The sequence below is a fragment of the Hyla sarda genome, chromosome 2 (genome assembly GCF_029499605.1).
Source record: "Hyla sarda isolate aHylSar1 chromosome 2, aHylSar1.hap1, whole genome shotgun sequence".
Taxonomy (NCBI): Eukaryota; Metazoa; Chordata; class Amphibia; order Anura; family Hylidae; genus Hyla; species Hyla sarda.
The window spans coordinates 287,403,051-287,428,684 of record NC_079190.1 but is presented as its reverse complement, the minus strand read 5'-3'; the positions used below and the strand labels follow the sequence as shown (position 1 = coordinate 287,428,684).

The window sequence follows — 25,634 nt, the reverse complement described above, 5'->3', positions numbered from 1 at the left end:
TGTACATGCTGCCATTATAAAACTAGGTGTATTTGTAAACATGTGCTGGGCTACATGCAGATCTCCTCATGGCCGTATTACACTGTACATGCTGCCATTATAAAACTAGGTGTATTAGTAAACATGTGCTGGGCTACATGAAGATCTCCTCATGGCCGTATTACACTGTACATGCTGCCATTATAAAACTAGGTGTATTAGTAAACATGTGCTGGGCTACATGCAGATCTCCTCATGGCCGTATTACACTGTACATGCTGCCATTATAAAACTAGGTGTATTAGTAAACATGTGCTGGGCTACATGCAGATCTCCTCATGGCCGTATTACACTGTACATGCTGCCATTATAAAACTAGGTGTATTAGTAAACATGTGCTGGGCTACATGCAGATCTCCTCATGGCCGTATTACACTGTACATGCTGCCATTATAAAACTAGGTGTATTTGTAAACATGTGCTGGGCTACATGCAGATCTCCTCATGGTCGTATTACACTGTACATGCTGCCGTTATACAACTAGGTGTATTAGTAAACATGTGCTGGGCTACATGCAGATCTCCTCATGGCCGTATTACACTGTACATGCTGTCATTATAAAACTAGGTGTATTAGTAAACATGTGCTGGGCTACATGCAGATCTCCTCATGGCCGTATTACACTGTACATGCTGCCATTATAAAACTAGATGTATTAGTAAACATGTGCTGGGCTACATGCAGATCTCCTCATGGCCGTATTACACTGTACATGCTGCCATTATAAAACTAGGTGTATTTGTAAACATGTGCTGGGCTACATGCAGATCTCCTCATGGCCGTATTACACTGTACATGCTGCCATTATAAAACTAGGTGTATTAGTAAACATGTGCTGGGCTACATGAAGATCTCCTCATGGCCGTATTACACTGTACATGCTGCCATTATAAAACTAGGTGTATTAGTAAACATGTGCTGGGCTACATGCAGATCTCCTCATGGCCGTATTACACTGTACATGCTGCCATTATAAAACTAGGTGTATTAGTAAACATGTGCTGGGCTACATGCAGATCTCCTCATGGCCGTATTACACTGTACATGCTGCCATTATAAAACTAGGTGTATTAGTAAACATGTGCTGGGCTACATGCAGATCTCCTCATGGTCGTATTACACTGTACATGCTGCCGTTATACAACTAGGTGTATTAGTAAACATGTGCTGGGCTACATGCAGATCTCCTCATGGCCGTATTACACTGTACATGCTGTCATTATAAAACTAGGTGTATTAGTAAACATGTGCTGGGCTACATGCAGATCTCCTCATGGCCGTATTACACTGTACATGCTGCCATTATAAAACTAGATGTATTAGTAAACATGTGCTGGGCTACATGCAGATCTCCTCATGGCCGTATTACACTGTACATGCTGCCATTATAAAACTAGGTGTATTAGTAAACATGTGCTGGGCTACATGCAGATCTCCTCATGGTCGTATTACACTGTACATGCTGCCATTATAAAACTAGGTGTATTAGTAAACATGTGCTGGGCTACATGCAGATCTCCTCATGGTCGTATTACACTGTACATGCTGCCGTTATACAACTAGGTGTATTAGTAAACATGTGCTGGGCTACATGCAGATCTCCTCATGGCCGTATTACACTGTACATGCTGCCATTATAAAACTAGGTGTATTAGTAAACATGTGCTGGGCTACATGCAGATCTCCTCATGGCCGCTTAGATTCTGCATGGAATCCACCCAAAATCCGCACAATCCAGAAACCACCCAAAATGAATGTGGAATTGGTGCAGATTTGCGTTGCCGTTTGATTATAGCCTTTGGGTACGTTCACGAACGGATTACCTGCGGAATTTCGGTGGCGGAATTTGTTGAGGAAAATCCGCAGCGGATTTTGCTACCATTGACTTCAATGGGTCCAAAGAAAAATCTGCCTCTATTGCGGATTTTCTACTTACCCATTGAAGTTAATGGCAGCAAAATCCGCTATGGATTTTCCGCAGCAAATACGCGGCGGAAATTCCAAAGGTAATCCGCCTATGTGAACATACCCTTAGTGTATATTAACACGGCAGACTTTCGATACATGCGCAATTCCGCATTTGCATTCATTTAGGTGGTTTCCAGCTTGTGCAGATTTTGTGCGGAATCGGTGCGGATTCCGTGCAGAATCCGTATGCTGAATGGGAAGTGTGAATGGAAGTGGGGTATCCCATTGAAGTCTATTGGGCTATAATTTGATGCTGAATCCGCATGCGGAATCCGTGCGGTATTCTGCATGCGGAAATTCTGCCGTGTGAATATACCCTTTAGGCTGTGTTCACATGGAAGAATTTCTGCACTGAATTCTGCATGAAATTCTGCGTAAAAATTCTGCATGAACTTATAGCCAATACACTTCAATGGGATTCCGCTGTCCCATTCACAAAGCAGAATTTCTGCTGCAGAATTTCATTAAAGTGAACTGGCCATAAATGCATGCAGTATTTAATGCAGAATTCGGTGCAGAAATTCTGCCGTGTGAACCCGGCCTAGGGGTGAACTTACAGAAAAACGTCATAAAAAGTTCATGGCATTTTTATAGTCATGAAGGAATTCCGTGTGGAATTCCACAGAAGAATGTTGCTGTTAAATTTTTACCGAAATCTAAAGCCCATAGGGGGAGATTTATCAAAACCTGTCCAGAGGACACATAATTCTCCTGAAATTCGAGCCCCATTGAATTCAGTGGGATTCTGCCTGCAATTCTCCATAAATTAAAGACTGAATTGCCTCTGCGGAAATTCCACTGTGTCAGTGAGTTAGCAGAATCCCATTAAGGTCTATGGGAGAGACTTATCAAAACCTGCCCAGAGGAAAAGTTGCTGAGTTTCTCATAGCAACCAATCAAATCATTCATTTTTCACAGGTCTCTTTAATAATTATAGAAGCGATCTGATTGGTTGCTATGGGCAACCCAGCAACTTTTCCTCTGGGCGGGACGTCCCCGCACCCTGGGCCTTAAGGACCCAGGACGTCCCCGTACGTCCTGGCGTTTTCCGGTCTCTGCCGCTCGCCGGGCAGAGATCGGAACTGGATGCCTGCTGAAATCCTTCAGCAGGCATCCAGGGCAAACGCCGAGGGGGGCCATGTAGGCCCCCCATGTCGGCGATCGCCGCAAATCGCAAGGGAAATCGCCCTTGCGATCTGCGGCGATACCGGGCTGATCGGGTCTCTGGGACCCGACCGCCCGGTAATTTCGCATGATCTCGGCTGTCACAGACAGCCAGGACCATGCTAACGTATAGGAGCGAGGTGGCAAGCCTACCACCTCCTCCGATCCCCTGCGATCTGTCGGTTAGTTAACCGACCAATCGCAGGAGGGGGGGGCGGTTACTTCCTCCCGTCCTGCCCGGCCCCTGAAAGTCCGGAGAGGATGGGAGGAAGACCGGAGGACGCTGCGGGGGACGGGGGAGTGCTGGGGACCGGCCCCGGTACTTACCTCGTCCCTGAAGACCCGGATCCCGGCGAGGAAGATGGCGGCGGCGGCGACAGGTGAGTAGATCTTCAGCCGCGGTTGGGCCCTTTACAGCAATGCACGTCGCCGTAAAGCGACATGCATTGCTGTAATAGGACCCTGTAAACTACAACTCCCAGCATGCCCAGACAGCCCTTGGCGTCTGGGCATGCTGGGAGTTGCAGTTTAGCAACATCTGGAGGTCCACAGTTTTTGGACCACTGTGCCCTTCCAGATGTTGCAAAACTACACATCCTCAGCATGCCCTTACTGTCCAGGCATGCTGGGAGTTGTAGTGCTGTAACATCTGGCCCTTCAGATGTTGCAGAACTACAACTCCCAGCATGCCTGGACAGTTTTGGCATACTGGGGGTTGTAGTTTTGCAACATCTGGAAGGGCACAGATTGGGAACCACTGTATTAGTGGTCTGCAAACTGTAGTCCTCCAGATGTTGCAAAACTACAACTCCAAGCATGCTGGGAGTTGTAGTTCGGCAACATCTGGCTCTAAAGATGTTGCCGAACTACTACTCCCAGCATGCCTGAGAATGTTTGGGAGTTGTGGTTTTGCAACAGCTGGAGGCACACTGGTTGGGAAACATTGTTTCCTAACTCAGTGTTTCCCAACCCGTGTGCCTCCAGCTGTTGCAAAACCACAACTCCCAAACATTCTCAGGCATGCTGGGAGTAGTAGTTTTGCAACAGCTGGAGGTCCCCCCCCCTGTGAATGTACAGGGTACATTCACATGGGCAGGGGGCTTACAGTGAGTATCGGGCTGCAAGTTTGCAATGCAGCAAATTTTGCGCGGCAGCTCAAACTCGCTGTAATCCCCCCGCCCGTGTGACTGTACCCTAAAAACACTAAACTACACTGCCACAAAATAAAATAAAATAAAAAGTAAAAAACACTACATATACACATATCCCTACACAGCCCCCCTCCCCTCCCCAATAAAAATGAAAAACGTCTGGTACGCCACTCTTTCCAAAATGGAGCCTCCAGCTGTTGCAAAACAACAACTCCCAGTATTGCCGGACAGCCGTTGACTGTCCAGGCATGCTGGGAGTTTTGCAATAGCTGGAGGCACCCTGTTTGGGAATCACTGGCGTAGAATACCCCTATGTCCACCCCTATGCAAATCCCTAATTCAGGCCTCAAATGCACATGGCGCTCTCACTTTGGAGCCCTGTCGTATTTCAAGGCAACAGTTTAGGGTCACATATGGGGTATCGCCGTACTCGGGAGAAATTGACTAACAAATCTTGGGGGTCTTTTTCTCCTTTCACCCCTTATGAAAAGGGGAAGTTGGGGTCTACACCAGCATGTTAGTGTAAAAAAAATAAACTTTTTACACTAACATGCTGGTGTTGCCCTATACTTTTCATTTTGACAAGAGGTAAAGGGAAAAAAGCCCCCCAAAATTTGTAACGCAATTTCTCCCGAGTACGGAGATACCCCATATGTGGGCGCAAACTGCTCTGGGGGCGCACAACAAGGCCCAGAAGGGAGAGTGCACCATGTACATTTGAGGTGATTTGCACAGGGGTGGCTGATTGTTACAGCGGTTTTGACAAACGCAAAAAAAACAAAACCCCACATGTGACCCCATTTCGGAAACGACACCCCTCACGGAATGTAATGAGGGGTGCAGTGAGAATTTACCCCCCACTGGTGTCTGACAGATCTTTGGAAGAGTGGGCTGTGCAAATTAAAAATGTTGTACAGCCCACTGTTCCAAAGATATGACAGACACCAGTGGGGGGGGGGGGGGGGTAAATGCTCACTTTACGCCTTCTTACGTTCCTCAAGGGGTCTAGTTTCCAAAATGGTATGCCATGTGGGGGTTATTTTGCTGTCCTGGCACCATATGGGTTTCCTAAATGCGACATGCCCCCCGAGCAAAATTTGCTCTCAAAAAGCCAAATATGACTCCTTCTCTTCTGAGCATTGTAGTTCACCCATAGTACACCTCAGGTCAACTTATAGGGTACTGTCATACTCAGAAGAGATGGGGTTACAATGTTTGGGGGGTATTTTCTGCTATTAACCCTTGCAAAAATGTGAAATTTGGGGGGAAACACACATTTTAGTGAAATTTTATTTTTTTACATATGCAAAAGTCGTGAAACTCCTGTGGGGTATTAAGGCTCACTTTATTCCTTGTTACGTACCTCAAGGGGTCTAGTTTCCAAAATGGTATGCCATGTGGGGGATTTTTGCTGTTCTGGCACCATAGGGGCTTCCTAAATGCAACATGCCCCCCAAAAACCATTTTAAAAAAAACGTACTCTCCAAAATCCCCTTGTCGCTCCTTCGCTTCTGAGCCCTCTACTGCGCCCGCCGAACACTTTACATAGACATATGAGGTATGTGCTTACTCGAGAGAAATTGGGCTACAAATATAAGTATACATTTTCTCCTTTTACCCCTTGTAAAAATTCAAAAATTGGGTCTACAAGAACTTGCGAGTGTAAAAAATGGAGATTGTGAATTTTCTCCTTCACTTTGCTGCTATTCCTGTGAAACACCTAAAGGGTTAAAACGCGGACTGAATGTCATTTTGAATACTTTGGGGGGTGCAGTTTTTATAATGGGGTCATTTGTGGGGTATTTCTAATATGAAGACCCTTCAAATCCACTTCAAACCTGAACTGGTCCATGAAAAATTGTGAGTTTGGAAATTTTGTGAAAAATTGGAAAATTGCTGCTGAACTTTGAAGCCCTCTGGTGTCTTCCAAAAGTAAAAACTCGTCAATTTTATGATGCAAACATAAAATAGACATATTGTATATGTGAATAAAAAAAAATTATTTGGAATATCCATTTTCCTTACAAGCAGAGAGCTTCAAAGTTAGAAAAATGCAAAATTTTCAAATTTTTCATAAAATTTTGGGATTTTTCACCAAGAAAGGATGCAAGTTACCATAAAATTTTACCACTATGTTAAAGTAGAATATGTCACGAAAAAACAATCTCGGAATCAGAATGATAACTAAAAGCATTCCAGAGTTATTAATGTTTAAAGTGACAGTGGTCAGATGTGCAAAAAATGGCCGGGTCCTGAGGTGTAAAATGGCTGGGTCCTTAAGGGGTTAATGGGATTCCGCTAACTCACTCACACAGTGCAATTCAGTCTTTAATTTTTGCAGAATTGCAAGCAGAATCCCATTGAATTCCATGGGGCTTGAATTTCATCAGAATTATGTGTTTAGAGAACACAGAATTCCACTAATATTCCCCCGCAATTCCTTTCAGCTGCAAACTTGGGGAATTTGTGCGGAACTGCAGAATTCCGCTGTGTGAACATAGGCTCAATGCACTGCAATCAGATGTTAACTAGGAGTCAATAGGGTTATGTGAGACACTTTGATGCAATGTTTTTTATTGTGGCATTTTTCTTTATTTGGGTGCATTTTTTGGAGGGGTCAGTAATAGTTTTTCCACAATGCAGCGAGATTTCTAGTGTTTTTCATCCCTAAGACCTCCATATATTTTTCCCTTAATAAATAAACGCATGTGTTAAAGGGGTAATCCGGCCCTAATACATCTTATCCCTTATCCAAAGGATAGGGGATAAGATGTCTGATCGCAGGGGGCCCGCTGCTGGGGACACCCACCTTTGGGAGCTCTCCGCAGCGCTGGAAGCTCCGAGTATGCAGCGTGTCACGCCCCCTCCCATAGATTTGCATTGGGGGGCAGGGTGTGACATCACACGGGGCGGAGTTGTGATGTCACGATACTTTGGCCCTGTGGTCGTCACGCTGCACACTTGGAGCCTCCAGCGCTGCGGAGAGCTTACAACGGTGGGTGCTGAATGACAGATTGCGGTGGGACCCAAGCGATCAGACATCTTATCCCCTATCCTTTGGATAGGGGATAAAATGTATTAGGGCCGGAGTACCCTTTAAAGGGGTACTCTGGAGGGAAACAAAAGTTCTCAAATCCACCAGTGCCAGAAAGTTATAGAGATTTGTAAATTGCTTAGATAAGAAACGTAATCACCCTGTACTTATCAGTTGCTGTATGCTCCAGAGGAAGTTGTCTAGTTCTTTCCAGTCTGACCACATGTTGCCACCTCTGTCCGTGTCAGGAACTATCCAGAGCAGAAGCAAATTCCCATGGCAAACTGTTCTGGACAGTTCCTGACATGGACAGTGATGGCAGCAGAGAGCAATAGAAAGAACAACACAACTATCTCTGGAGCATACAGCAGCTGCTAAATACTGGAGAGCTTTGCAGTTTTTTTTAGGAGTTTTTTTTCCAAGCCATAAAGCTAGGTCCACACTATGCAGACTTAAAATGTAATGTTTGGCAGTGGATGCCATTCATTTCATTTCACCAAGTGACTCTGTTCAGGACGTATGCACTATTTTAAGCGGACTCTGCTGTGTTATCTAGTCCTCTAACAACAGCGCATATATAAAAAAAAAAAGTAACTAGGTCATTAAAATGGATGGCATTCGCTGCCCTACATTGCAGTATAGGTCAGCCACCAATTTTCGGCAAAATGGCGACCGATATGTCAGACAGAAGTGTGGACCTAGCCTCAAAATAGTAAAAAATAAATAAATAAAAGGGAATTTCGCATGCAGCATTTGTGGTAAATTTTCATTCACTTTTTTGAGCCAAAGCCAGAAGTGGATAAAGAAGGAAAAGGGACTAAGAGGGAGATTTATCAAAATCTGTCCAGAGGAAAATTTGCTGAGTTGCCCATAGCAACCAATCAGATCTCTTCTTTCATTTTGCAGAGGCCTTTTCAGACATGAAAGAAGCAATCTGATTGGTTGCTATGGGCAACTCAGCAACTTTTCCTTAGGACAGGTTTTGATAAATCTCCCCCTAAGTCTCCTTCCTGCGCCTGGTTTTATCTCTAAAAATACTAAATAAACAACTGCGACAAAAAGATGTGTGTGTGAGAAACCCCCCTTGGAGCTTCAGTCTTGAGGAGACGGGCGGTGTCCATGTGGATGTGTAATGGAGGAAGACTACCCACAAAGTGTTAATTTAATTAAGATAGAATCTGACATTTCTTTTAGAGCAATTGTTGTCGTTCACTGTATAGCCTAGGTTGTCAAACTGTGGAGCTCCAGCTGTTGCAAAACTACAACTCCCAGCATGCCCGGACAGCCGTTGGCTGTCCGGGCATGCTGGGAGTTGTAGTTTTGCAACAGCTGGAGGTTCACAGTTTGGAGGCCAATAAGGTTGTGTTCTCACATTTAGGTTTTTCGAATGCAGTTTTCTAAAGTCTTAGGGCTCATTCACACTACGGAGATATTCCGGATGTTCAGGAATGCGCCGGAAATTTCCATGCTAGAAACATCTGGTGCGGAAATTCCACACAGCTGCTGTTCCGGAATCTCTGGCGCAATTCCAATACGAAATTCGGCACTGGAATTCCGCACGTGTGAACACGGCCTTAGTCTTTCCTTTGTACGTCTCCATTTCTGATCCATTCATAGTCCAGTGTGCACGGCGGAGCAGAATCCCATTGAAAACAGCTGCAGCGGAATATACATTTTTACGCCCTATTACGCTCGGCCATTCTGTCGGTCTTAGGCTGGGTTCACACCACGTTTTTCTAATACGGTAACCGTATACGGTTTTCCGCAAAAAAACTTAGACGACCGTATCCGAAACCGTATGCATAGAGAATGCATTGTAAACCGTATTCCAAATGTTGTGTACGGTTGCATCCGTTTTGCCTCGGATACGGTTTTGCCGATTTTTCAACCTTAGGCAAAAACGCTGTCGACCACGTTTTTGCCTCCGGTTGGAAAACCGTATGCGGTTCTTTTAACATTGTTGTCTATGAGAACCGTACACAGAATTTCAGATTACGGTTGCACACGGTTTTTCTAATCCGTTTTTGGAGTTGACACATGCGCAGATTGGAATTTCAATAGAACAACAATAACTTTATTTAATTGCTGGAAAACTAATACCAACAAAATAGCAAAACCGTTGGCAAAAACTGATGCAAACGGATAGAACCATACGGGGAAAAACCGTATACGTTTTAATTTGGAGTCATACGGTTGTATACGGTTTTTGCCATACGTTTTTTTAGCAGAAAACCGTATACGGTAACCGTATATGAAAAACGTGGTGTGAACCCAGCCTAAGCCTTTCCTTTTTTTATTCCATTGCTGGCTTTGGTTTCAAGAACTGCCTAAAAAACCCTGAAAGCAAAAACACTCCCACATAAAAGCACACAACCCCACACCATAACTTGATATCATCCCCATCACCACAAGCCGCAGTGTTTCTGCAGTGTGTGTACTGAGCTATCACTCGGTAACCTTTATACTGAGGTATATGGCTGTCCCTTGTCCTCTATCTTCCCTTGAGCACACAGCTGATATACGGCTCGCACTGGGTGAACTACAAAACTTGTTTTTCTCACTTGAAAACGATTGCAACACAAATGAGCAGAACTACGACTCCCGTGAACCATTGCGCGCGCAGAGGGGCGTGGCGTGTGAATACCTCTGCTCTAATTGGTGGAAAAGTGCAACGTAACATTTTACGCTGGCGAGGCTATAAATAGTGCAAGTGGTGGCTTTGTAGAGGAACAGAGTTTGTGAGTGGAAGGTCCGGAGAGATGAGCTGAGTGGTCACCGGCTGGGCCTATATACTGAAGCTCTATGCGTCTCCTCCTCCCGCGAACTGTCCCGACTCCCCGCAATCCTGGAGGCTATCTGCTCCGTTGCCCCCATTATGGTGGCAGGCAGTCATTGTACCTGCTCCAGAGTCCGTGAGGATCGCTACCATGGATGCCAACTATGCTGTGCCCGCAGGATCATGAAGGTGTGTAGAGCTGATCCATAGAGCTGTCTGTGCCTGGTTACTTGTATGTTATAGCCATCATTTAGCTGCAGAAAGTTATCGGGAAGGAGCTCTGATCTTGGAGCTGTGGGGGAGGAAGGTCCTGGTAACCTTTGGTCTGGTAGGCTAGCTGTACGCTAATCCTTGGGAGCACGTACGCTACGTAATCGAAGTGCACTCAGCTGTTGGCTCCGGAACGTGAAGATCTAAACTTACTGTGTGATGCTGCAGGCTGAGCGCTAGGGGGCAGAGTGCGCCAGTGTTCTGTACAGGGCCTGCGGCTGTCTCCTTGTCTGCTGCCTTCTGTTCTTCATTCTTGGTAACTACCGCACGAAGTTACATCAGCTGTAGATGTGAGTGTAGGCCCGACTAGAGGAGGGCTCCGGGCACTTGTGTAACCTCTAGACAGCAGGGCTTTGTTGTGTCAGCAGTGTATGTGGACTCTTCAGAATGGGCTATTTATAAACATGCCACTAATGTAACCTGTATATGGATGATGCGTTATCTCCTTGGAACCCCCTGAATCACTTCCACACTGACTCAATGCTATGTTGCAGTGGTTTGCAAACTGCAGACGTCCAGATGTAAACTACAATTTGTTGGCTGTCCGGGCATGCTGGGACTTGTAGTTTTGCAACATCTGGAGGTCTGTAGTTAGCAAACCACTGCTATAGAGGTTCACATGACGAAAAGGCACATCTTTAAAGGAGATATCCAGTGGTGAAAAACGTATCCCCTACGCTAAGAATAGAGGATAAGTTTCAGATCACGGGGGGTTCAACCGCTGGGGCCCTGGCTTGCTGGCCAGATATTGCATGTTGACCACCGCATGAAGCAGCGTCTGACACGCCCCGTCAATACATCGCTATTGGAGAGCCGGAGATTGCCGAAGGCAGCACTCCGGCTCTGCCATAGAGTTGTATTGAGGGGGGCATGTCAGCCGTTGCTTCATGTGGTGGTCAACACGCCCCCTTCCTGCTGGCTGTCGGGGCCCCGTACAGGAGATCACGGGGGGCCCCAGAGCCGTTGGCGTATCACCGGCCGTAGCGATGTCCCGCCCCGGCTGGTGATAGGCTGAGCCCACTGTCATGTAAGGAGCTCTGGCCGGCTTCTTACATGAGTCGGCTCAGCTACGGCCTGTGATATGCCAACGGCTCTGCAGCGTCCCCGTCCCCAGGTAGTGGAATGACGTCAGCACTACCGGACCGTGAGGCCTGTGTCGGACCAACGGGGGCTCGTAGGAAGGTATGTATGAGTTTATTTTGTTTTGTTTTTTGAGGCCCGGGCATATGTAAAACGGTACCACTACAGTTGTCCTTTAATGAAGGCTTTAAAGGGGTACTCCACTCCTAGACATCTTATCCTCGATCCAAAGGATAGGGGATAAGATGTCTGATCGTGGGGGTCCTGCCGCTGTGGACCCCCGCAATATAGCATGCTGCACCCACCTGTTTCTGCTCCGGAATCGCTGGAGGGTCTGGGTCCCGACCGCCGGAACGGAAGTCTGTGACGTCACGACTCCACCCCTGTTCCGGTGGTCAGGACCCAGACCCTCCAGTGCTTTCGGAGCAGAAACAGGTGGGTGCCGCATGCTATATTGCGATCAGACTTCTCAAGATGTCTAGGGGTGGAGTACCCCTTTAAAGAACCACATGAAAAACCACATTGATGGTGTGTTCACACATAAAGTATCCTGCGCAGGATTTGTAACTGCAGATTTGAATCTGTGTTCAGTCATTTAGTTTACATTGAAATCTGCAGCAGAAAAATCTTCCCATCAAATCTGCTTTGGGGTATGTTCACACATGCATATTTTCTGCTATAGATCGGCTTCATTTGATATTAAAATGCAGCAAATATATGCACATGTGAAGAACCCTAAAGGAAATCGGTACAGACAGGTATTGAAGTTGACACTGATAACAATACCTGGTCCTGTTCTGTGCTCTGGTTCTCCCGCAATCTTCCCCTGTGTCTTCTTTTGCCGGGGCCAACTTGGAGCATGGACAGAGCTTAGTGATGTCATGGCTGCTGCTTCTTTGCTGGGACCCGCTACTAGCAAATAGCAGCGGTGACATCACTAAGCTCAGCTCATGCTGAAAGTTGGTCCAGGAATGGAAGAAACGGTGGAAGATTGCAGGAGAACCAGAGCACCAAACGGGACCAGGTAAGAATGGTTGTCATCGGTGTCAGGTGACACTGATTACAGATTTCCTTTGTCAGCACCAGAAACCACACGGGTAACTTTGAGGTGTTTGTTTGTTTTGTTTTTTTGAACTTTAAAGGGAGTCTGACAGACAAACCCCACTAACATAAATATACAGATGGTTACTGTGGGTGATACTTAGTAAAACTATGTATTCCTTGCCACAATCCGTTCAGCCGTTCCCGAGATATAGCACAATCATGCAACATGTAAATTCTTAACTGCACTGGAGGTGGGTTTAAAGGGGTACTCATGTGGAAAACAATATTTATATTTTTGTTTTTTAAATCAATTGGTGCCAGAAAGTTACAGATTTGTAAATTACTTATTTTAAAAATCTTAATCCTTCCAGTACTTATCAGCTGCTGTATGCCCCACAGGAAGTTGTATTTCTTTATGAAGTTATTTTCTGTCTGACCACAGTGCTCTGTTGACAGCTCTGTCCATGTCAGGAACTGTCCAGAGCAGAAGAAAATCCTCATAGCAAACCTAACCTGCTCTGGACTGTTCCTGACATGGACAGAGGTGTCAGCATAGAGCACTGTGGTCAGACAGAAAATATACTAAAGAAAAGAACTTCCTCTGTAGTATACAGCAGCTAAGTACTGTAAGGATTAAGATTTTTTTTTTTAATAGAAGTAATTTACAAATCTGTCTAACTTTCTGGCACCAGTTGATTACATTTTACAGCTGTACAATTTACGGTAAAAATGACATGTGTTCTTTATTCTTTGGGTCAATACAATTAAAATGATACCCATGATAACATACTTTTCTATTGTTGCACTAAAAAAAATCGCAAACTGATCAACCAAATTAGTACATTTAAAATCCCCCCTATTTTGAAGACCTATAACTTTTTTTCATTTTTCCGTATAAGCGGCTGTATGAGGGCTCATTTTTTGCATCGCGATCTGTACTTTTTATTGATACTATATTTGCTTATATCAAACTTTTTTTAACCTTTGTTTATAAAAATTTTTGGAATAAAATGTTATAAAAAAAGCAGCTATTTTGGTCTTTTTTTTTGTTTTTTTTTTACGTACACTCCGTTCACCATATGGTATCATTAACATTTTATTTTAATAGTTGGGATATTTACGCACGCGGCGATACCAAATATGTATATATTTTATTTACACTTTTTGGGGGTGAAATAGCGTTTATTATACATTTATTATACTTTTATTTTTACACTTTAATAGTCCTCATAGGGGACTATTTATAACAATCATTCGATTGCTAATACTGTGCTATGCATAGGACATAGCACTGATCAGTATTATCGGTCATCTTCTGGTCTGCTTGATCGCAGATCAGAGAGGGAGTCGGCCGGAGCAAGGTGAGGGGACCTCCAGCCGCCATGCTGGATGATCTTATCGCTGCAGCAGTGCTGCGGGCTATCCAATCATCCATTCAAAGTACCACAATGCTGCAGATGCCGTGGTCTGTATTGATCATTGCATCTGAGGGGTTAATGGTGGACATCCGTGCGATTGCAGATGTCCGCCATTGCAGGCGGGTCCCTGGCTGCTATCAGCAGCCGGGACCTGCCGCGCATTACGCGAGCATCGCTCCGATGCTCGCCGTTATGCATAGGATGTAAATGTACCTCCTGGTGAGTTAAGTACTGCTCACAGGACGTACATTTACGTCCTGCATCGTTAAGGGGTTAAAGACTATCTGCACCATGAAAGGTGAGGACTATTGGGGTGCCATAAACAGGACCCTGGGGATGACATGAGTGGTGCAGATCATCTTCAAACCCGCCTCCAATGCAGTTAAGTTTAAATAGAGCTTCACAGTACTGGCCATTTAAAAATCCACTTAATTTTCTTTTAAAATCCATGTACAAAAGTGTGGTGCAAGACAGTCATGACACAGGTGAAATACTTCTTCTGACACGTTTCCGCCCTACTGGGCCTTAGTCATAGTCAGTTAAGAGTTTAGTTGCATATTGTAAGGTGGTTCTATATCCCAGGAACAGCTGACTGGATTGGGGTAAGTAATACATAGATTTACTCAGGATCACCCATACTAACAATGTGTATATTCAGGTTAGTTTCCTTTTAATACCCATGTTAAACTACCCTAATGCCAGCTAACTGATCAGTATAATGTGAGCATTAGGAATATCTGCTGGGACGGTTATAGAGCGCTCTTCTAATCTTTCATGCTTTCTCCAAGTTTGTACCATTTAAAGAGTACCTGTCATTTGGAAAAACATTCAACATGTCCTAACTATGTCCAAAGTTTTGATCAGCAGGGTTCTTGAGTGTTCAGACCTCCGCAGATCAGTGCTGCTGTGCGCCTCTCTCCCTGCTTTGTGTTATGGGAACTAGACATGATCCATAGACTAACATTGCTTTTCTCCCGATCAGCTGATATGTAGCCGGGAGAGAACGTGCTGAGCGCGAACTTCTGGCTTGTTCTGACCAGTGGCGATCTGAAAACTCAAACTTGTCGCTAGGACATGTCAAGTTTCTCCCAAACACAATGCCCATTTAACTCCATGATAGTCAATGAGATTTGTTAAAATGTTTTGAAATGTTAACTAGTTAGAACTTGCCATCTATGGCCAGCATCTGAACACTATGTGCTGAATTATGTTTTCCTGTGACATTTGTTAAGCTAGTGAGGAGGAATGTTGTCTAATGAAGAGCATGTTCTGAGCTTTGTTGTTGAAAATGAAATGTACTTACGTCTGATACGTGGTATTTAACAGTACACGGTGTTTCTGCATTCCATGACTTGGTGATTGTTGTGCCTGGGGCAGTTTATAATAATAGTAAAAGGTGATGTAATTGAGGCTTAAGCTTGCACAGAGCCTGTAGAAACACGTGCAGCTTGCCTCCGTCATGGTTTTTTTTCAATGACTGGGTGGAAATGATTTGATACTTCCTGTCTTATAGCAGTGTCTTCAATTTTCAGGATTCGGGAGATCCAATAAGACCAAGGGATACTAGGGGTCCCAGTGCGTACATCCCCGTGTCACAGGTAAGCGTGTGTGTATGTGTGTAAAACTGTGCATTGTAGGCATGTAATGTAAATATGTAGTCCTAAACATTATATTTATTACAGTTGCCTGGGCCAATTCTGAGTGATAACATTGCTGCTGTCATGGGGCTTCATCCAGAATATCTGAGGGTATTTTGGAAGACCCAACATCAGCTTATGCGTATGGATGGAGCACTGTCCCTTCAGGAGAGACATTACTTGGCTATAATGGTAAGCAGTCATCTGTTCCATCATGATCTTTTCCAAAGCTGAACCCAATTTGGTTTGCTTTCCAGCCAATGGATTATTCAGTAGCTATGTTCACCACTTCTTGGGACTTGGGTTATCTCTCTCTCTCTGTGTGTGTGTGTGTGTGTGTGTGTGTGTGTACACACCTCTGCATAAGTCGGAGCATACATAGGGTCCGGAGATGTTCATTGTGTCTATATGCATCAGACATATCACTTGTGGTAAAAAAAATAAAAATCTTGCCAACACATACACTTTAAAACCTGTTTTGGCTCTAGCTTGATGGTTCTTGTTTTTCCTGTTCAAGGTATACACACATTGTGTAGCTGCAGTAAAGCTGCAAAGCTGTTCCACTGTTGACCAAGGGATTGAACTAGGTTTGAGCTGCAGTACCAAACTGGTTATTGGTCACATGGCACATACCGCTTCATCTGTTTAGTGTTGTGCCATTTGTACTAACTTGACCTAATCTGTGACAGGATCAATTTGATCCCTATTAAACAGCTTTTAACACCCAAACTGTAATAGACGCACATGTTGGGACCATATCAGGAATGCAGCAGATAAGAGGACCCTTCATGGTTTTTATCCTCAGTAGGAAATGGCTGTAAGGGGAAATTGGTGTAGCAGAGCCTTCTAAACTAAAGTCTGAACACCACCGGTTTCACATGCTCTATACTAAGAAAACAAAATGGAAGTGTTTTGAGACTTAGAACATTTTATTTTTGCAATTTCCCTTTGGGTTGTGATGTGCCCCTGTGATAAAGTGAGCTATCATTGTACAGACTGTTTGTCTTTTTCTGTATTACCATAATGTTCTAATAGCACTTACTTTGTTCCAGGCATCTGCAAGACACAAGTGTTTGTATTTGGTTACACTTCATACATCCTGCTTTCTTCAAAGTGGTGGTGATCCTCATTGGTTGGAAGGTCTGAATTGCGCACCTTTCAAGCTGCGCAGACTAAATGATATAAATAAGTATCTTGCTCACAGACCATGGCTGATAACAAAAGAACACATCGAGGTGAGTGGATGTGCTGGGTGGTACAGGTTGTTACATTACATTAGACTTAACTTTAGGCTTTAGTTTTGACTGATCCTATTACTCATTATTACCACATTATTGACTATTTCTACGCTGGTTACATTTGAATTACACCCATAGAAATCTATAGTAGGAGATTTTAGTTTGGTATTAGTAAAGTCCGATTTCTTGACTTGTATTGTTGGCAGTTTTGATTGTCTTCTCCTATTGGGAGAATTGTCCAAGATAACAATGTTGAAATAATTTATTTTTTTCTTCTAGTCCCTTCTTAAGTCTCCAGCTGGCTATGCCTGGTCTCTTGCAGAGTTGATCCATGCGATTGTCCTGCTCACCCACTTTCATGCACTTTCTTCTTTCATTCTGGGTAGTGGCATCTACCCTCCAGAAGGAATAGAGGGCAGTCAGCGCCCTCCTTCCCCTGATATCTCAGTTAGTGAGGTAAGTAGTCTAAGCCATTTGCTTACATGTTGTATTTACTTATAAAGCACAATAAACTTCCAGGGAGCTTTTAAATGTGACATGAAGAGGATTTACAAAGTGAATGGTGTGTTCGGGAAAAACTTAAACCTATTCCAGAATGTAAACTGAAAAGAGGGTAGGGCCCATTCTGGCCTTAACCTTTTGGGGACGCAGGGTGTACCTGTACGCCCTGCTCCCGTGATATAACGTGGGGTCTTATCGGGTCTGGCTAATACCCGTGGCTAATACTGGACAAAGTTTATCGCCATGTCTAAAGTTAAAAAAACAAAACAAAAACATTTCCATCAGCTCAGTCATGCTAATCGGCACCACCGCGTTGAAACCAGTGTCCTCATCAGCTGTATGGACATGAGGAAGGTCCCTACCTGCCTCCTCATTGTCCGATCGTCTATTCACTGCTCCGTGCCTGAGATCCAGGCAGGAGCAGTTAAGTGTCATAAACACTGATCTATGCTATGGCATTGCCCACACTGACCAATGCTATGTAATAGTAAACTATGGGGGGGGGGGGGGGCTATAACATTGCAAAAAAGTTAATGATTTAACCCCTTATCTAATAAAAGTTTGAATCACCCCCCCTCCCTTTTCCCATAAAAAACTCTAAATAAAATAAATGTGGTATTGCTGCATGCGTAAATGTCAAAACTATTAAAATATATAGATAATTACACTGCACGGCGTACAGGTAAAAAAATTCTAGAGTCCAAAATAGTGTATTTTTGGTGACTTTTTATACCATAAAAAATGAATACGACAAAATGGTACCTATAAAAACTTGAGGTTACGGTGCAAAAAAATGAGCCCTCATACATTATCCGATAAAATAAGAAAGTTATAGGGGTCAGAAGAGGACATTTTTAAACATATACATGCATGTAGTTATGATTTTTTTTCCAGAAGAAATACAAAATCAAACCTATATATAAGTAGGGTATCATTTTAATTGTATGGACCTACAGAATAAAGAGAAGGTGCAAATCTTTGCGGAAAAATGCACAGCGTACTTGTACGCCCTGCTATGTCACAGGCTCACGAGCGAGTCATAGCTGGTCCTGGTAGTTAACAGCTGCCAGGGCCAGTGTCTAATGCCAGACATCACCGATTTTTGGGGACTCGTGTCAATAACCCCTTAGGCGCGGCGATCAAAGTGGATCAGCACATCTAAAGTGAAAGTAAAACCATTCCCGGCAGCTCAGTCTGGCTGTTCAGGACTGCCACGGTGAAATCGCAGCATTCCAAACAGCATAGAGGAGCCTACCTGCCTCCTCACCGTCCGATCGGTGATCTGCTGCTCCATGTCTGCTCAGCAGGCTGGAGCAGCAGAGCGCCGATAACAATGATCAATATGGCATAGCATTGAACAGTGTATGCAATCAGAAGATTGCATGTAATAGTCCCCTATGGTGTTAAAGTGTTGTGATTTTAACCCCTCCCCTTTGCCCATAAAAAATGTAAACAAAAATAAACATAAATGTGGTATCACCACATGCGTAAAGGTCTTAACTATAAAAATATAACTTTAATTAAAGGGGTTCTCCGGTGCTTACACATCTTATCCCCTATCCAAAGGATCTGACCATAGTGATTTCTGCTGACGCTTCTGTCTGGAGCAGGAGAGGTTTGCTAGGAGGATTTGCTCCTACTCTGGTCAGTTCCTAACATATCGGCAGAGAGCACTGTGGTCAGACTGAAAAGAAATTACCGTATATGCCGGCGTATAAGACAGGGCGTATAAGACGACCCCCAACTTTTACAGTTAAAATAGAGTTTGGGATATACTTGCCGTATAAGACTACCCCTCCTACCGCGATGTACAGTACCTTGTAGTTCCCCCCCCAATATTAAGTAGGCAGTATAGTTCCCCACATTAGGCAGCATGTTCCCCCACAATTGTAGACAGTTCTCCCACATTAGGTCGGCAGCTCCCCCCACAGACATACAACTTCCAGCCATATAGAGTGTATGGCTGGAGGCTGTATCTCTGTGTACTGCCCCCCACAGTGTTCCGGTCACCGCGCCTCCGGCCCGGGGTCACAATCTACTGCTATGGCCTATGGACCATAGCAGCAGTCCCGGGACCGGAGGAGCAGTGATCGGAACACTGAAAATGACACGCCGCCGGTCACTCACCAGGCCCCGGCCAGCGCTCTTCCTCCTGCGCCTCTATGGTTGTACGCACGGGACGTCAATGATCGCCGCGTGCGTACAACCATAGAGAGGTGGAGAAGCGCAGGAGGACCGGAGGAGGACGCATGGCGGTCGGGGAATGGTTAGTGACCTGCGGACATTTTTCCGGACACAGGGATGTCCGGCATAGGAATACTTATGATGATCTTCCCGGCTTCTGTGTGCGGCTGCAGGCTGGGGCCGGCCAGAGCATGTAAAAACAAATTAATGTATACTAAAAACCAGGGTGCCTCCAGCTGTTGTGAAACTACAACTACCAGCATGCCCGGACAGCCTTTGCCTGTCCGGGCATGCTGGGAGTTGTAGTTTCACAACAGCTGGAGGCACCCTGGTTTTTAAGTATACTGTACAGTTATTAGTTTGTACATGCTCTGGCCGGCCCCCGCCTGCAGCCGCACACAGCAGCCGGGAAGATAATCATAAGTATTCCTATGCCGGACCCCAATACCCGGCGTATAGGACGACCCCCGACTCTTCAGAAGAAAATTTGGGGTTAATAAGTCGTCTTATACGCTGGGATATAAGGTAACTTAATTAAATAAGAAAAGAGCTTCCTCTGGAGCATACAGCAGCTAAGTACTGGAAGGATTAAGACTTTTTTATATAGAAGTAATTTACAAATCTGTTTAACTTTCTGGAGCCAGTTGATATGAGACTGAGTAGGACTAAATAATTCTAGACTTGTAGGATAATTGTTCTTGAGAAGAGCACAAAAAGATGTATGGAGACTTATAGGCCATTCATGTCGCACTGGTAAAAACTATGCGCCATGAAAAGCTGCACTGCAGAAGGCAACTTCTTTATTCATGTGTATAGGAAATTACATCATTGAGTCAATGTTTGGATGCTTTAAAATCTTTTGAACATTTGGGAGATTCTGGCTTGGCTTATCCCCAGAGTATTTAAATTCTACCCATTTGTTGACAGCTGTTTTGTGGTTGTTGGCCCTTATTAGTATAAAGCAGGGTGCTGGCTGGCTAGCAGAGAGGGTTGTGGGATGGAGGGGTTGTAATGGGTCATCTTAGAGCACCAAAAGTTAGTGTAGAGACTTGCATGGCATTATCTTTTCCCCTTCCCCCTCAAATGGGGATGCAGGTATGCAGTGCAACAGTGGTTTTATGAAACTTGGCTGATTCACACTTTTTTTTTTTTTTTTTGTACACAGGGAACTAGTCCTCCACGAGAAGCAGAACGTGTTCTGGCAGAGATGAAGAAGCTGGATCAGGAAGAGCATGAGGCAAGTCAAGAAGAGATGGAGACAAGATTTGAACAGGAGAAGAGAGAATGTGTAATGGTTACCTCCAATGGTAGGTAGTTTGATAAATAAAATTAAAAAAAACTTTATAGAGCTGTGCATGTGAACTCTAAATATAAAATAATTGTACTTAACAGGTGACGCAGATCATTCTGTCTACTCCCCAAGTATTCTCCGTTTCCTGGATGATCCAGATTTTGGCTACATTGACTTTAGTAGAAGAGGAGAGCAGACCCCTCCTACATTCCGTGCTCATGTAAGTCCTCCTCTATTACTCCTTCTGACAATAGTAAATAGAAAATATTTAGAAGTATGTTTTATTGTTTCAGCCTAAAACACTTCCGACATCTTTTGTTTCAAATTTTGTGATCACATGTGATTAAAGGCTGTCTTTTTTTCTGTGCTAACACTAGAATTGAATTTCCTTTTTAGGATTATACATGGGAAGACCATGGATACTCGCTATTGCATAGATTATATCCAGAGGTTGGTCAACTACTGGATGACAAGTTTCAAGTAGCCTATAACTTGACATATCATACTATTGCTTCCCACCATGAAGTAGACACTTCAAAGTTGCGTAGGGCCATATGGAACTATATCCAGTGCATCTATGGAATTAGGTAAGTAGTTGAATAAATGATTTGGATTATTATGCATAAAACGTACATTGTATTAGATTTCCTCATGTATACTTAACTGTACCCAGGTATGATGACTATGACTATGGTGAGGTGAATCAGCTGCTGGAGAGGAGCTTGAAGGTTTATATGAAAACTGTGACTTGCCACCCTGAGAGAATGACACGCCAACTGTATATTGACTTCTGGAGGCAATTTAAGCACTCAGAAAAGGTAACTTTTTTAAATACAAATTGGAGAATTGACAAGCTAATGTAACAAAGGTTAAAATTAATTTTCCTGAGCTCACTGTAATGAGAGCATCCCCATTCCTGCCTCTCACCAGTGATTGACAGCTCTAGCATCCAGTCAGAAAACAGCTAGAGCTGTCACTCATTGGCAAGAGGTGGGTCTGGATACATTTCCATTAGATGGCTTTGGGAAAAAAGAGCCTGCTTCTCAAACTGTTCAGCAGCTGACATTAAAATTGTGGTTTCTCAGTCATGAAAAAGCGCATGACTGAGAACACTATGAACTAACCTTCATCTGTCAGCAGTTTTCACAACCTCAAAACTGCTGACAGATTCACTCTAAAGTAGGTCTGTCAGTTCTCCTGACGTATTCGTTTAAAGGGCTATTCAGAAGGGGGGAAAATTTTGTTCAAATCTACTGGTGCAAGACGTGTAAATGACTTCAATTTAAAAAACATAATTCTTCCAGTACTTTTTCAGCTGCTGTATGCGCCCTAGGAAGTTGTGTAGTCCTTTCCAGTCTGACCACAGTGCTCTCTGCTGCCACTTCTGTCATGTTAGGAACTGTCTGGAGCAGGAGGTTTGCTGTATGGATTTGCTCATGCTCTGACCACTGCTCTCTGCTGCCACCTTTGTATAAGCAACTGTTCTGACTGCAAATAACTACACAACTTCCTATGGAACATACAGCAGCTAATTATTGGAAGCTGTGTTGTCCTTTCCAGTCTGACCACTCTGCTCTCTGCTGCCACCTGTCAAACTGTTCACAGCATGAGCAATTTCCCGTAGCAAACATATCTCCAGATCCTAACTTGACAGGTCGCATCAGAGAGCACTGTGGTCAGACTGGAAAGAACTACACAACTTCCTCTGGAGTAAACGGCTACTAGAAGGCTTAAGAAGTTTAAATAGAAGTAATTTACAAATATAGAGAGATATATATATAGAACTTCCTGGCACCAGCTTATATGAAAACTTTTCCCCTCGAAGTACTTGTTTCCCATAAAATTATTGCGCATTTCTTCCTCACGGTTTTATGCTATTGCTGTTGCTACTTCTGGAAATGTTTGGGCAACTGGGTGTAAAGACTTATTTTGAGATGCTAATTGCTTCCTGTTTTATTGTAGGTCCACTTGAACTTGCTGTTGCTTGAAGCCAGATTCCAAGCTGCTCTTCTATATGGTCTTAGAGCAATAACCCGCTACATGACGTGACCAAGGAAATGAATGTGCCAATTTAGGCTGTATTAATCCTGTCACTGCTGCATTTCTAATGCATATTTGCACAAATGAGGAACAATCTTGAGTCGTCTTCAGATGTACGGAGAGTTACCCCATGGTGTTATAAGCTAAATGTTGCACTCTTGTACCATGTTGGGGAATGATCTCCTTACAGTTTGAACCGTGCTGTTCAGTACACTACTGTGCACTATAACACTTTCTGTACATACAATGTATGTGATTGTATAAAATTGTTTACATGTTTTGCAGCTTTGTAGCTATTAATGTTGTGCACTGAAAAATGATCGTACACAGTAAGGTCCAGTTCTTGTTCAGTTTACATATATCCCTAAATCTGGACTGGACCTAAAGAGTTTAACCCTACCTGCCTATTTGAATCTTCATAGTCTAATTTGTAACCAAAGGAGTTGTCATTTGGGGGGGGTGGAATAAAACTGGTTTCAAACACTACCTTTGGTCCTTTTGGGCCATTCTGTGTCCAAGGCCCTAAAAGGTCTGCACATTTTAATTTTTTTTTTTTTGTTTTTTTTTTATATAGCCCAGAGGTTATATAACACTTCTCATTAACACTGTCCTACAGTTAGCTTTTACAGTTGGATTATAAAAGTCTGTCTAGATGCTGCGGTTATATTCTTGTTACTAGCGCACTGTTTCAGGTTCTCTTTTTAAAGCATCCCTACCTCAGTGTCTTATGCCAGTGAGAAGAAGCTTCTTCTGATTCTTGATGTGCCTAATAGAAATTGCCTTGGCACCCATGTGAAATCTGGCAATCTGCCTATCAACAAATTAGGCATAATATCAAAAGAACACCATAGGGTGCCTTAGCATGTATGTAATGACAGCATCTAGACACATTAACGTTTCAGAATATTAACAAAATGCACCTAACAGTTTTTAGAGTCCCCTTAGTACTGCTGCAATGTCATGCTACTGGGGACATGCTCTGTAAAAATCAGTCTCATTTACCCTCTGGCAGTTGTGTTCTTGACTATACGTCTATGTTGGTAAGAAAAGGCACATATTCTGTGCTAACAGAACAGGAATTTTTCTATTGTTTGCTCTTCAATGAATGGAGGATCTGTAGTTAAACTGGCTGTGGAGACTGAGCATGTCCTCCACTGCTTGGCTCATTAGGTGGATGTGCACATTGCTATATGCTTTGAATACTAGGTGGCACCATGCTATGAAAGTATAGCAGCAGATTTGTTTGTAAGTGGGTGCTGTATTCAAAATTTTTTAGTGGGATTTTTTTTTCACTCCAAACTTGTATTGTGGAAAATCTAAATCTAAGACAACCATTTCAGTGGGGCAACCCCTTTAAGATATGTTTTGCACTGAAGTAAGATTTAGTGATTTCTGAACTCCTAAAATGCAGTGTTCTATTCATAATAAGGTTAAATTTCTACCTCCTGGTTCAAAGGCACACTTGGCCGTGTTTCAATACTTTTATACTGTGAATGCTTTTCTCAGGTTGACTCTAAACCCTAAATGAGAAGAGTTAATTTCTTGTACTTTTTTAAATCTTTGCAATCTTTGTTTTGTTTAATGTGTGAAATTTAAATAAAGATTTTGATTATATATACACTTTTCTGTTGAGAGAAATATATATCATATTTTCATTTATTGCACTACAGCTGTATAGCTTTTCATGTTTTATCTATATACTCATGTTTTATCTATCTTTGTGCAAGCAGTGTGCTGCTGTATTCTCCTGTTGAGAGATGGTAGGTGTATATATATATATATATATATATATTCAACTTAATTTATATTTTTAGTTTAAATTGATAAAACCAATATAACTTGGGTATCTTATTTGTATGGACCCTCAGAATAAAGAACTTGTAATTTTTTCAGAAAAGAGCATGGCATCGACACAGAAGCACCCAAAAGATACACTTTTCATAGATTTTGTTTCATTCTTTGGTAAACAATGAACTTCTAGTCCCTCCTGAATTTTCATGTAGAATACTGTAGACAGATGTGACTGTACTAGTATATGTAACAGCATAGATAATGACTGGCTGCTCTAAGACATGTCAGGTTGGGGGGGGGGACATTGCTGCTGCTTTCTGATACCATCTCCCTTGGGCCCATAGATCTACAGAAGCACTCCAGCCTCAGGAGAGGGAATCGGTCGTGAGCACTAGGACACTCTGCTTTTGAGGCAAGACTTTGTGATGAATAGAACAGGGTTGGCATGTGTGTGATATATTAGCAATGTTAAGTGAGCATGTAGGTGTTGCCCATAGCAACTTGGGGCATGTTGTGAGTTGTAATTTTCCACCAGCTGCAGAGCCACAGGTTGCAGATCACCCCTCTATAGTGCAGCAGCAACTGACCCAAAACTAGTACAACTCCCAACATGCTCTACAGCTGAGTCAAAACTACAACTAGCATGTTTCACTACAACTTACAGTGCAATATACTGGTAGTAATGAATAGAGTATACAAAACAATCTAAACAATCTCAAACTGTCTGCCTGGCTATTGAAAGGGTTGTGTTAGAGAAAAAGGGTCTTTCAAAAAAGGTGATAAATACACTCCTAAAGTAAAGGATTCCACTTGCTCCATTTATCTTAAACAGCGGAATAAGTTTATGTCCTGGTGTCTGCTCTCCGCCAGATCTGCTCAACCCTGATATTCCCAGAATATTGGACTTCCTGCTGGATGGTTTTGACCTAGGTTTATCTCTAAGTAGACTAAAGGTCCAGGCGGCAGCCCTTGGCTTTTTTTTTTTTTTTTTTATGTTCGCATTGCTG

At 43.4% G+C, this 25,634-nt stretch overlaps 1 protein-coding gene and 1 long non-coding RNA gene across 2 annotated transcripts in view; one reads left to right on the top strand and one right to left on the bottom strand.

Moving 5' to 3' along the window:
• LOC130356203 (uncharacterized) overlaps positions 1 to 9,950 on the bottom strand; it is a 28,523-nt gene extending 18,573 nt beyond the window's left edge. Inside the window, exon 1 of the long non-coding RNA XR_008888809.1 lies at positions 9,815 to 9,950. This is a non-coding gene — a long non-coding RNA (uncharacterized LOC130356203). The remainder of the gene's footprint in view (positions 1 to 9,814) is intronic.
• Positions 9,951 to 10,189: 239 nt separating this feature from the next.
• Positions 10,190 to 24,445, top strand: SESN2 (sestrin 2). Its single transcript, XM_056557373.1, has 10 exons — positions 10,190 to 10,322; positions 15,478 to 15,543; positions 15,628 to 15,774; positions 16,635 to 16,817; positions 17,100 to 17,276; positions 20,671 to 20,812; positions 20,898 to 21,016; positions 21,193 to 21,383; positions 21,470 to 21,614; positions 22,759 to 24,445. The coding sequence occupies exons 1-10, from the start codon at positions 10,233 to 10,235 to the stop codon at positions 22,843 to 22,845; spliced, it is 1,347 nt and encodes a 448-aa protein (XP_056413348.1). The 5' UTR covers positions 10,190 to 10,232; the 3' UTR covers positions 22,846 to 24,445.
• Positions 24,446 to 25,634: the final 1,189 nt, after the last annotated feature.

Coding starts and splice junctions, on each gene's coding strand:
- SESN2 (XM_056557373.1), top strand. CDS start 10,233: ATGGTGGCAGGCAGTCATTGTACCTGCTCCAGAGTCCGTGAGGATCGC. Junction 15,775..16,634: donor GACATTACTTGGCTATAATG/GTAAGCAGTCAT, acceptor ACTTTGTTCCAG/GCATCTGCAAGACACAAGTG. Junction 20,813..20,897: donor TGTAATGGTTACCTCCAATG/GTAGGTAGTTTG, acceptor TGTACTTAACAG/GTGACGCAGATCATTCTGTC.